The sequence below is a fragment of the Pseudopodoces humilis genome, chromosome 2 (assembly GCF_049639895.1).
Source record: "Pseudopodoces humilis isolate 2021_Gansu_Grassland_sample_001 chromosome 2, ASM4963989v1, whole genome shotgun sequence".
NCBI lineage: Eukaryota > Metazoa > Chordata > Aves > Passeriformes > Paridae > Pseudopodoces > Pseudopodoces humilis.
The window spans coordinates 89322401-89335793 of record NC_142201.1 but is presented as its reverse complement, the minus strand read 5'-3'; the positions used below and the strand labels follow the sequence as shown (position 1 = coordinate 89335793).

Genomic DNA, 13393 nt, shown 5'->3' with positions numbered 1-13393 from the left:
CTCTGAGTTTTTGCAATATTGCTTATTTTTTTTTCCCCACATAAGTATTCATGCAGTTTGCTGCTGCTTTATAAACATATTCTTCCTTTAAAATGATAAGATTAAGCAGTTAGATTCTTTGCTGTCACATTGCCATAACAACAACAACATTTCTTAACTATCAAAATAGATTTTTGACAGGCAAATGTGAAATCCTTTTTAGAGTGGAAGGAATACGCTTCTATCTCAGCTCTTGAAGAGGTTGCTAGAAAAGGCCAGAATTTGGAAGGGATGTTTTATGAGTGGTTTAATCTGAACAGGAGGAAAACCTTATTTACTTTGATGGTGACAGAACACTGGAGCAGATTTCCCAGAGGGTCTGTGGAATCTCCTTCCCCAGAGATATTCCAAAGCTGCCTGCACGTGATCCCGTGCACCCTGCTCTACATGAACCAGCTTTAGCAGGGGGGTTGGACTAGATAATCTCCAGAGGACCCTTCCAACCCCAACATTCCATGATTCTGTTATATCAGTGATTTTCCTCCTTTTTTGCATATCCTTTCCTTCTCTAGGCCTGCTTTAAGCTGAAGATACCACATGCTGTTCACAAAATAATGCACTGGAACAGGAAACTGACCTTTCTTGAATTTGCCACCAATCGTTGATTTGGGAGACAAAAGGCACTTTGTTCTTTCACACGCCACCGAGATGGAGAATCTGCTTTTGTCCTTCCATTCTGCAACAAAAGTCTGGAAAAGTGCTTTGTCGCTTGCTACATCAATAATAGTGAAACTTTCAGCACTTAAGGGAACAAATGGAAAAACATCCTGAGACAGCTGCAGCGAAAAGCCTTGGTCTATAGTGGAATCATCTTTTATCTCATCTGTCTCAGCTGGGTCTAGACACCCAAGGTTGACCTGGAATGTTTTTACCTGCTGCTCTGCCCTGCCCTCACTATTCCACTGTAGCTGAATCGTCTGCCCTTCATTCTTGCAGGTGACTTGTCCCTTTCTTGCAGATTTCACAGGGAGAGAAACAGAACATTTTGGAAAAAGCTCTTTGGGAGGTGTTGGAGGAATAAACCCATTATTACTATCTGGTGCAGGACAGGATGTTCTGTTGCTTCCCTTGAGCTGAAGTGTTATGCCAGCTGTTTGCTGACGATACGAGCTTTCCATTTTGTTTTCTTTAACCTTGAAAGAGCTTTTTAAGCAAGTGGGCAAAGGCTCTGGTTTACAACAGTCAGATTCAAAAACTGGATCTGCCTCCTGCCTAGCAATAGGAGAAACTAACTCTCCTTTCAGACTGGAACTTGCTGAAACTGGCTCAATGCCTGAAAGGCTAGACCATTTGTCCAACATATCCTGCAATCCTGGGCTTAGCTCAAACGAACATCCAGTCCACACCACTGGATGGGGATTCTTCTCTGAAGCTTGGTGGCTTCTCTGGAGCTTTTCATCTTGATCTCCTACTAAATCCTTTGGTTGGGGGTCATTGTTACAAATGACTGAGTTTCTTAATCCTGACTGATCTTGAAATGTAGAAGGAATGTCTTTCAGAAAAGACGGGGAGTTTCCATGGTCTAAAACTTCTGCTATTACATCCGAGGATGCTAGAGACACATTGTTACACTGTGCAGGATTCTCGTGTTCTTTCTGATTGTCACTGACATCAAATTTATTCTCAATCGGCCTTGGATTCTGCAAAACACCATCTGGAGGAAGCAAAGCCACAGGGTCCTTTCCATCAACATCCATGATGTGAACAGCTGAAAGGTCACTGACATTACTGAAGCTATCATCAAACAGCAAGCTATCACTCATATTTAGGCTTGTTTCAGGGACAGGCTGGCATTCTGCTTGTACAACGTGTTCCCTACCAAAATGGGAGGTTGCTTTATTCAGGTCTTTCGACATACTCTCCCCTTTCACTGAATTTTGGGTCTGGTAATCTTGTAGAAAACTGTGTAGCTGTGAGTCAGTCACTGAGAAATCGCTTTCTTTAAGGCAAGGTGCAGGTTCTATTTTCTTCCCTACAGGCTGTAAATTAAGGCCTCCAGACTCCAAAACTTCATTACTACAGTGCTGAGTTGTGTTTTTTGTAATGTTATTTGTTGTGATAAGACTTGGGAAGCTCAGTTTCCTAACTGTTGCAGCCCGTCTTTTATCAGTATCATTCTCAGTCCATAAACTGCTTAGTTTTTCTGATATTTCCTGCTGTGGTATTGCTGCCAGCTCTGAACCTTGTATCCCCTGCTGTCCTGTGATTCCAGCTGCTCCCTCCTGTTTTATTATCATCTCAGTTTGAGTATCCAAATGGATGCTGTCTTCAAAGTCTCTAAAGTCAGAAAACAGATGAGAGGCTGGATCATTCTGAACACCATCTGCATTGCAAACACCACTGGATTTTACTAAAGACCCTTTCAGAAAATCTTTAGGATGACTGTTGCCATTCTGCAGTGTTCCAGCTTGTAACAATATTCCATTGGGCTTTTCACTCACATTTTTGCCAGCATTCTGAATCTGAATATTGCATGTTTGCTCCTCACCAGGACAAAAATGCTTATCAATCCTCGCCTCAGCAGAGCTCGCACCTGTTTGAGTTTTATTCCTTTTATTCTGGCAACCATCAGTTTTGTCAGTTCCCTGTGTCCTAACACTACCAGGTACTCCTCTACTTCCTACAGCACTGTGTGTCTCCACACTGGTGTGTGGAGTACCCATCAACATAACAGGTGCCTGAAAATCTGCTCTCCCCTTAGGCATGCCTTCATCAGTGGTGGTAGGGCCTGTAAATAATCCTTCCATTTTATCTTTCTTCCTAATCTTAACTTCCCCCATCTGTACAGAACTTGAAACTTTATGAGTTACAGAATCTGTTTGCATAAATTCCTTATTATTTTGGTTTGAAACAAAATTACCTGTAGAGATGGTGGTGTGGAAAATGGGCAGCTTTTCTATGTCTATGCTAAGCTTATTTGAATCTTCAAGAAGTGACCCCTGCAGTTTTGAAGCAGTATTTTTGTTCCTAGTCCAATTTAAATGTGTATCTGAGCTTTTAGTCAATCTAGAGGCTGAAGACTCTGTTCTCAATGTTGATGTTTTTCCTTGCTCAGTAAGATGCTCTTGGATTGTTATTCTGGAATCCATCTTGGTTTTGAACAGAGAAATTTCTTCTGTGTTTTTATTTCCTCTGCACACATTTGGCCATTTTCTAGCACTGTACACAAGCTCACCCTTGCCTTCCTCTGCTCGAGCCTGTTTCCTGGCCAGGACTTCAATCTCAAATACAGAGCTTTCTGTGCTACTGCTCAGTCGCCTTTTATATCCCTTTTTAATATTTGATAAGTTTCCAATCTGAGAAGCAAGGCCATTACAGTGTTGAACTCTGCACCCTTTTTTGTTTAACACCCTAGAAGACTCAGCAGACTCTTCTCCATCTGATCTATGCAGTCTGTCTTCCACTTCTGACTCACTGCTGATCACAGAGGATGTATCAGTCTCGAGAAAAGACTCTGGGTTCCACTGCACCCCCATCAGTGCCAAGTCCTGCTGCAGAAGCCTCCTGGCTTCCTCCACAATGACAGAGGCTGCTTCTCTTTCAGTTAAGCCCTTCATTCCAGCCATCCAGATGCTGCGCACAGCCCGACGCTCCTCTGCTGACTCCTCATCCTCATCCACAGCTCTACGAACGCTGTGGGAAGGTAACAGACATGTAAATATCCATGCAGAACATAACAAACAACACAAGGAGCTGGCACTAATCTCTTCTGCTCCCATTCCAACTGTCTTCATAGCTTCCTTTACAGAAGCACTCTACCTAAAATATAATGCACTTGATGGGAAGTAACTTAATCGGAAATAACTATTTCTAATGATTTCTAATGAATAGATGTCAATGAAAGATATTACTGGCTGCATGCCCCAAAAGCATTGCCAGATTTCTGTGTTCAAGTGTACCCCAGACAAGTCCCAATTTGCTACTAGGGCAAAATGCAGGTCTCAACGAATCATCCCCCATGCACCATTTTCCAAAGAAAGGGAAGTTCAAAAGCATGAACCAGGCAAGTTTCATGGCACAGTCCAACAGGTACTTGATCAAGGAAGTTTGTTACCGCACTAACTTAGAAACCATAAGAGAATCCCACAAGATAATCAGTAATAAATCAACTATTTTGAACATATGGTGGAGCTGCCTTTTAGAGGCAGCAGAAACACCCCAGAAAACACTGACAATTTACCCAGGACTAAACAGTGCATTGAAAAGAGGAATAAGAAGAAAATCTAGGTCTCAAAAACTTGTTCTGTAAATACAAGATGCTTCTGTTAATTTCAGAGCAATCATGGAATGACTGTGATCAGTTGGAGAGACCTACAAATTACTTCTAACTAACATTTGACACGAAGTTCCAAAGGGTTGCAATATTTTATTGCAGGTTTCATCCTGTAACCCTTCACCTTACAAACTCCTTCACTTGACTTCTGGACTTACTGATCTCTCACCTTTTAAATGGTACTGAGTTCTTCAGAGCAGCTGCCACATCATCAGGACTGGCTTTAGCAAGATCAGCCACGGTGACAAAGCCAGCGCTGTAAAGGGTCCTGGCACGCTGTGCATTCAGCAGAGACACCCGCACCAGGTCACAGAGCTCCCTGTGCACCCCAAAAGTGAGGCGGCTCTGGAACTGAGAGAGCAACAACTCCATGTTGTGCCAGCCCAGTCGATTACAGAAAACTGTTATCATTCCTGGAACACAGAAGTTACATGAATGTCTGAACTCCAGCTCCAGTTCTACTAAGCTGGATTCACTCCCCAGCCCCCGATCTGAATCAGCACTCACTTTATATTTCTCACCTTCCCATTATTTACAGGAACTAACTCATGTTTATTACAACTATGAGTAGGAGCTAGTCTTGCAGAACTCAATCTGCAATTAACTAGTTAATCAGTGAGGCAGAAATTCTGAATGACACTATTTTTCTAAGATGCTAATGTTGAAAGTTTGAAGCACATGCATATGCTGAAACAGCAGTCCTATGAAACAATCATACTGGAAAAAAAATGGCAAAGGAAAAAGTAGTGATGAGAGTCACTAAGAGAAGCCACAGATCTTTGAGGAAATGCAGTGCTGACATCCATCCAAGCAGAGCTCGGCCTGCAGGATTTCAGTTACTGAGAGCATCACAGAAGGTAGCAAACCCTATGCAGTCCCCCGAGTATGGGAGAAGAAAAGAGCACAGAAAAGTACAGTTTCTTACTCACAGACTGCATCTACAGACTGTGGGAACCACTGAAGGACATGGCATCCCTCACTAATTTTACACTGATTATAGAATACAACCTTTATCTTATCTCTTATCTCTATGTCATATCAATAGTTCATTCTACTTTCCAGATTACTGCTGTGAAAATTATTAACACTGGAAATACAGAATTATGAAACTGCTACAAAGTTATTTATACTAAAAGTTAAAAAAAAAAAAAGTTATTTATACTACCAGAATTAAATTAAACTACTCTGCATCAGTTGGCGTGACCTTTTCATTTTGGGGCTTTGACTCATACTGCAACCCACACAGAGGGTTTTGCAAGTTGAGCTAAAACTGTCTTAAAAACTGAAAACCCACTTAGGGAGTAATGAAGGATTTAGGCAACAGAAAAAAAAATATCTTGGTCTCATGGTGGGCTGTAACTTCTACTCCCACACAGCCTTCTTAAGGGAGTTAAAGGTAGCAGCTGTCTGACATCCTATGATCTGGTGCTAAATGACCCAGAAGCCACTCACTGTTTTGAAAACTGTAACCTTATACCTTCTGGCCAATTAATTTTGCATTCAGAAGAAAGCCAGGTCCCATCTTAGAGACTCCAAACTTTACTCAATGCTGAAAGGTATTCTTTTCTGATAGAGCAAAGCTTTAGAAGGGACTTGCACTAATTTCCATAGTTATTGAACTATATTAGGTATATATACACCTATATATATAGGTATTGAACAAATTATGTTCCTGCACAGTACACAGCTGATTTCCACAGACCTCAGCATGCTGCACACTGCTTGATTCCCCTCAGCTGGCCCCCTTCCCACGGCACACTCTGTGGTTCCACAGCAGGAGCAACCACAGGTTAAGCTGTAAATCCATAAGTGGTTTTACAAGGCTGTTTGCTGTTAGTACCACACTGTGGCTATCTTAGCCCCAAATCTGGAAGGCCAAAAAAAAAAACCAAACACCTGCCCCCCCACCCCTGCAAAAAAAACACATAAAAACAGCCTAGCTTAAGATTCCTGGGGTATTTTGCTCAGACAACTTGCCTGCATAAGTGGCAGCAGACTGCTGCAAGGATTGAAGCTGACCACGACTACAGCCATATTTCTTGGTCATATCTTGTAAAGGAACCTCACTGATTAAATCCAGAAGGGCAAGGCTGGTGAAAAACCTGTTTTCGAAGAACATGAAGAAATAAAATTGTCATCCGGGGCACATTACAGTACATGGCAAAATGTACCGTGATACATAGGACAGAACAGTAATACATTATAGCACACAAAAGAAACAGAGAGGATGGCTTCCAAAAACATCAGCACAAACATCTTGTGCCACCAGTGTTCTTGGACCAGAGCAGACCAGGTCCAGGTTCTCTGACCTATCAGCTCACTCAGAAAAAGAGCCAGTTCCTGAAAACAGACACAGAGCCTGTGCATTACAAATATTATAGCCTCTAATCTCTGCACATTCACACCCGTATTCTGTGGCTACCTTTTGTGGATGGCCATTTGTCTGTGCTGTTTCTCTGTTTTAGCTGTGATTTTGCCCTTTACAGAGCGAGCTAGAAAGCCTTCTTCAATTCCCACCAGCTCAGCCACACGTTTCATTGAGGCAGGAAGCTTCTCCCATAAGCAGAAAAACTGGTACCAATCAATTGTGGTCCACTCCTCATACACTGGGGTGACCTAAAGAAAATAAGACAATGCAAAAAAACTGTTTCAAGGAAATAAACAGAACTAAACAGAGTTTTGGGTAAACAAAACTACAGCCTGGGGAATGTGGTTAGAGCATCCTACGCACTACGTAAAGACACTGAGTCACAGGCATGTACCATGAAGAAAGTAAAAGCTCTTCTAATCCAGTTTCTTTAATATTTGTACTGATGAGATCTGACTCATGTGGGTATGATGAAACAATTTAGAATCTTTGTCAGATTATTCTTTAAATCCAAGCCACTAAAAGATTTTTAAGCTGTATCTACAATGTCCTTTAAGAAAACAAAATTGTATTATTTTTTTAACACAATTTACAGATATCCATCAACCTCTTAAAACCACGAGTAAACACACTAACCACTGCCACATCATCTGATAAAGCAGGAAGGGCACAGATTTTGCCAGAACTTGCTGAAGCTTTCATTTACCTGGAGTACAAAAGAATCTCGACTTTTATCAACACTAACAAAAAGCCCTCCAGAGCTTTCTTTTATTGTTTTTTAGCCATAAAACAAATTCTGTTAATGTTTAGTCAGCACAGTCAGTTTCTCTATGAGGAGACAAAATGTCTTCATATCTTTCATGATATAAAGCAAGATTAATTATTTTGAAAGAACTAAGAGTTGTTTGGCACAAATGTGAAATGGCACAGCATACTAAATGCTTATGTGGTTGTAAATCATCCATGCCTCTTCATCTGATGAGAAGAACAAAAGTTATTAAGATGGAGGTTTATCTTTTGTTGCTTATTGGGCTTTTGTTGTGGTTTGGTTTTTTTCTTTAAAAAAAAACTATTTTCCTAGTCCAGCAAATCCTTATTTGTTTTAATCAACTTTCCTAAAATACAAGGGCTTGGAATTCAGTCTTGTATTTGTACAAGTAAAAGATTCAAACTTAAAAGAACTAAAAAGAATTTTAGCAGATAAACTCCCTGTAGCCCACAAGGAACACATGAAGAACAATAGTTAAAAAGACTAAAAAAGCAACAAAATGAAATAAACCTTTGGCCTTGAAAATGAACAGACTTGCAAGAAAGTGTTTTAGAGTAGTTAACAGAAGAGAATCTCAAGAACATTTTGTTCAACAATGTATGACTTAAAATAACCTTAGACAAGCTGCTGCAATTAAAAAGTACAGCATATAAAACATAATGCCATCACTGCCTCTACCCCAGAACAGGAACAAATTTCATCCTTTTTTTTTTCTCTGTTTTGGAAATGCAAACAGGGAAAAATTCACTGGTGCGTAACACAAAGGAGTTCATTTTACCTAGCAGAAACAGAACAAAATATAATGGGTTCTTCTAAAACAGAGATATTAGTACATATGGGACAGCAGTAAATCCAAAAAAAATCTACCAGTATTAGCCCATAACTGGGTTATTGAACACAGCAAGCAGAGACAGGTACCCTCAGACTCTTGCCTGCCCCTGTCTCCCAGCTCAAACAAGCTTTGTAATTGCAAGCACATTTCTCTTGAAGTGAACCTTCTTTTCAGACAAGATTCCCATATTCTGCCTTTGATTTATCATCCTGGAAAAGAGAATACACCTTCCATTTAGAGAAGGCTAAAGCTGACTGTCAGATTTCAGCTGATGATTGCATGATGGGCCTCTGGCAGCCATGAATCCCAAGTTGTTCAGTGCAACTCCATCTGGCTTCCTCACTAATCTTCACAAGTTCATGGCTTCCTCTCCCAAGGTCTTAAATAGCAGTACTCAGCTTTTCAAGTGTATGTGCTCATAAATCTTGACACACTCTGGGACACTTCTCTCACAAGATTTATCACACTCCTTCCCTTAGCCCTGGCAGTATCACCAGGCAAGTAAACTAAATCAGGGATGAATTTCACTGTAACTAAAACAATGAAAGGCCCACCCATAGAAAGAAAGTGGTGTGGCTCTCTGAGGCTTTTTGGAAGCAAAATAGACACTAAATGCCCAACATTTGTCTGGTCCTCCAGTAATATGAATTAAATAAATGAAAAGTAATATGAAATTAAGACTGCTGATCCCAAACACACGTACAAAAATCTCTGTTTCATCCATTTCAAGTGCCTCAGAAAAATTACCATAATCTTATGCTCAAAACTTATTAAGTCCTGAAATCTTAGGAAGTCAAGAGGGACAACAATGGGGTTAAATGGCACACAGCATCTACCTACACAATAGACACTATGGTAACACACCAATTCTGAAGAACATTCAATTTAGAAGCTTTTCTTCATGAAGGATGAGCTAAGAAAAGCATAGAAAAACCCAAATCTCTGTTCATGGAGTGTCAAGAACTTTGCATTGTGCTGTCTTCTCTTAGTTTTGGTAGTAGAAAATACAAGACACAGGATGAGGAACCTACCAAATAGACAATATGCAGATCATTCTCCAGAACAAAGCTTTTCATAGCTCGCTGCAGGTCAGCAAAGATTTCCATGGCTTCAGTTGGTGAAAGAGAAGAGGAAAGAGTAGCTGAGCCAAGATGTGTTGGGTGATAAACCTTTGCTGTTAAAAAAAATATGTATATTACACAGAGAAACATTTCAGTGCAAGCTTATAATACTTTTCAGGTTGTGTTGCATTTGAGAGATTTCTAACTTTCCACAGATGATTTTTCAGTAAGAAATAGTGTATGCCTCCATTCTGAAAACAGAAAAATTGAAACAATAACAGGCTTAGCCTTGCCTACGTCTAAATTAGCTTTTTTCTCTTCTTTAGAAATACAAAAATAAAAGTCTGCAGTTAATATGCACCAGTCCTGTGGTTAAAGTTTGCTTTGTTTAAAGATATTTTGGGAATTTGTAGACTAGGATGCATCAGTCTTAGAGGTGATGTGCAGGTGATGTGATGTGCCTTTCACAAACATGTACATGCAAAACATGTTAAAGCAGGTGTCAAGATACCTTCCAGAAAGCTAGAAAATTTTTGATACACAATTCTTTAAAATAAAATAAAAATGCAGATAAGTCCTTACTATTAATTTACAGTGAGCATCTACTCAGTTAGCAAATCAAAACTAACTGCAATCACTGGGAAGAACACCAGCTTTACCTTTCACATCATTGCCAGAGTCCACAACCTGAATGAATTCATTTTCCAGCAGCCATGCCACACAAGCCTCGATAGGTCCAGCTGGTGCTTTGTCTTGCCCGTTTTCCCAGTTGCTTTCCTTCAAGCTGGATGCAAGCAGAGTGCAAGAGGCGTAGGTCTGCACTTCCTCTGGAGTGTTGGCTACTCCCCCCACTATGATCTGTTGAAGAAAACTACCTGTTCATATTGCCAGAGATGCAGTAGCACAGAAGATCAGATCAGAAAATCAGAGAGTGATCCATCATCTCAGTTTCAAAGAACCATTTTCCCAGAGAGGGGAATGTGAGGCAAAGCAACAGCCAACTTTTAAAGACTTTCTTGGCAAGAAGTCAGTCATCTTGGGTAGAAGTAAGAGGACTAAACTGTGGAAAAGAATGATTTGCAAAATTTTACTTTGAAACTGGACATACACATAGCAGCAATTTAGATTTGAGACTAGCCTGAGCCATTTTTCTTAGCCAACACTATGAAATATTAAAGTATGTTAGAACACAAATTGCAATTTTGTGAATACAAAAAGCAAACCATGAAGGTGGAATTCTTGTAAGGCTATTCAGCATACTGAAGGTTTCTCTTAATAAATATGAATGCTGTACCCCATCATTGTTTTCCTGATTGAGAATGATCTTGTTCACCTTGGATTTTGGTTTTGCTTTAAAGGAACCCCTGCCTTTTAGATAACTCTAAATAATGCATGTTTAGAAACATGCATTTAGAAATTCCATTGGTCTGCTGAAATTCAAAATCTATGGAAGGACAACTAAGTTCTAAACATCACTGAAGTTTTCAAAAGGCAGAAAAAGTATAGCAAACAAATTATATTTAAAGAGTCCTGTATCTAATCTAAGTTCAAGCCCAAAAGTAGCTTTGGAAAAGGATATAAGCTCATTTACATGGAATAATATCCTTTCAGTCCTTTTTACTCCTATAGGAACCCTAGAGAGGAGGGAGCAAATTTGGTACCACCCCTGTTTGCTCACCAAAAATGTATTCACAAAATTTCCATCATTCCTTTGCAGAAGAAGTAGGTAAATTGAGGGGGTAAGTAAGAGACCCTACAAAGTTCCACAAATGTCATTATGGTCCAATTCAGCCTACAGGACTGAATCAGTAATTTATAAGCATCCTCCAGCTAAGAATGTCAGGTCACATCTAAAGTTCAAGAATTACACTTAGTTCTGCCTATGCAATAGGCAATAGCAATAGCAAATGCAATAGCAAAACTTCTTTGAGTGTGCTCACATCCCCATCTGCAGCAAGCAGAGAAACATCCTGCTAAATGCTGAATATCGAAGCAAGCTGGCAGACCCAAATATGATGACTGGGTTGACAAAGGAGGAAACACACGAAAAAGAAGTGCAGAGAAAACATTTGATGGCGTCACATAAGAAGCCGTCCTCCAAGGGTACAAGCACAGTTCTAATCCCTCTCTGAGTGTCCTGTACCTCAAGTATTGCTCTTTTCATGCTAGAAGCAACACCTTCCCCTTCTCTTCTAAGCAAACAGCTGCAAACAGGCTTGAGAGATCCCTGAAGCAGAGCAGCACCTTTTGATCTCTCAGAGGGCTTGCAGACTAAAATGCTCTCGCCTATTGGAGAAGAAAAGAAAAACAAAACAAATACAAAATCAATTACCTTAGTACTGTATCTTAGCACTGTAACAGCTGCACACAGTTCAATAACAAGGACATATTATTGGAATGGAAAACTGTAAGTATTTTCAAAAAAGCTGAGTAACAAAAGAAGAGAAAAAAAAGTGCAACCTTAAACAGTACATATGAATTGCTATGTAAGAACTGCAGAGATGCATAGTACATCAGAACCAAGGCAGAGCAAGCTTCAAAATTACATTAAACTAGTCTGGGTCTTGTCAAGTCATCTAAGGAGATTCCACAGCCTCTCTCTGCATCTGCTTTGCTCCTGAACCTCTCTTGTTTCTTGTTCTGGAGTTGACGGGAACTATAATATACAGTGGCATCAATTTGACTTTTTCATTACATTAATGAAATGAAAAAATTCTCAAAAGTAAGAGGAAAACCTAAAAGCTGCACAGTATTTTGACAGTTTGCATTAAGTCAATCAGCTTTCACTCCAGAAATAACTAATTCAGAAATCCAAAATTACTGATTCAGGAAACCATGCAACGTCTAAACTTTCATATATCTGCATTTACACATACATACACATAAGTATCCTGCATGGCTTTCACTGAAAGTATATCTCAATATATCCTACCTTAGAATTCTCTGTCCGACATTGTTAAGTTAATCTCTAACTACTGAAACTCTGTGGGAGACGAAAAACATCCCAGAGCCATGAAAGAAAAACGAAAATAATGGGTAAAATCCTTTAATGAGATCATAGTACAACTTAGCCATGGAAAATGCAGTAGTAACATAAAAGATATTTTTTCCACAAAGAAAAATTTCTCTATTAGAGAGAAACTGGATCACTGGAAGACCTTAGATATAAAGACCTTGCAACTTAGCTAGTTGCGAGCTTTGCCAACAAATGATAAAAGAATTATGCCTTTGACTAAGAGGAAAACTATAGTTTTGGATTAGCTGTACAGTAAATATCATGATAGATTTATGATAACTTCTTAAGATTTAAATGCATGTAGTCTGGACAGAAGGCAATTTTAGTAGTGGGTATCTTAGTATGATCCTGGGAATGTTAATTTAGGATAAAACTGTTGCTGTGGAAATGCTACAGTAATTAGCAAATCCAGAGGTAATGAAAACACAACTGCACTTAAATTTAATGAACAGAATAAATAAATGCAGTGTAGGCGAGTAAGGAAATACAGCTTAAACATAATTACGTAAATTAACTACAGGATGAAATGATGCTCAGAGGATGTGTCTTGGAATTTTTTTTTATCCTGACAGGTGAAACTTTTGATATCTGTTGACCATGTACTTTTGACAGAACTGGGGATTAGGTAAGATAAACTGCCTGTAAAGCATTGTTTTGTGAAAGAAAAGCTTATTTTTATTTTAGCAATAAAGAACATCTGTTCATTTTGTATTTTGGTTCTGATGTGACCTGAAATTTCCTCTGAAAACTTCCCTTTGACTCTTCCAGAGTGATATATCTAAAAGAAAATGTAACAGAAGATGGGTATCCACTTAGCTCTACATTATCTGACAGTTTTACATGCCTTGGGGGGTATTCTTTCCCAAGATGCCACTGATAATTTAAAGCTAATAACTGCAATCCAGTAGACAATAAACAAAAAAAAAGGAACAATATCCATTATTGAATATTTCAGATACTAGGGGAAAATACTAGGAGAGGTCCAGTTAGCATCAGACTAGACAAACACCAGAAGGCTCTGGATATTTAGGCATA

At 39.5% G+C, this 13393-nt stretch overlaps 1 protein-coding gene across 1 annotated transcript in view; it reads right to left on the bottom strand.

Moving 5' to 3' along the window:
- The window catches only part of POLQ (DNA polymerase theta), a 48258-nt gene that overhangs the window by 20452 nt on the left and 14413 nt on the right, over positions 1-13393 (bottom strand). Inside the window, exons 9-15 of the mRNA XM_014253283.2 lie at positions 11486-11628; positions 10002-10200; positions 9313-9455; positions 6735-6928; positions 6290-6414; positions 4482-4725; positions 617-3672 (exon numbers count right to left, since the gene is read on the bottom strand). Of these exons, the coding sequence (XP_014108758.2) occupies positions 617-3672; positions 4482-4725; positions 6290-6414; positions 6735-6928; positions 9313-9455; positions 10002-10200; positions 11486-11628 (4104 nt within the window). The remainder of the gene's footprint in view (positions 1-616; positions 3673-4481; positions 4726-6289; positions 6415-6734; positions 6929-9312; positions 9456-10001; positions 10201-11485; positions 11629-13393) is intronic.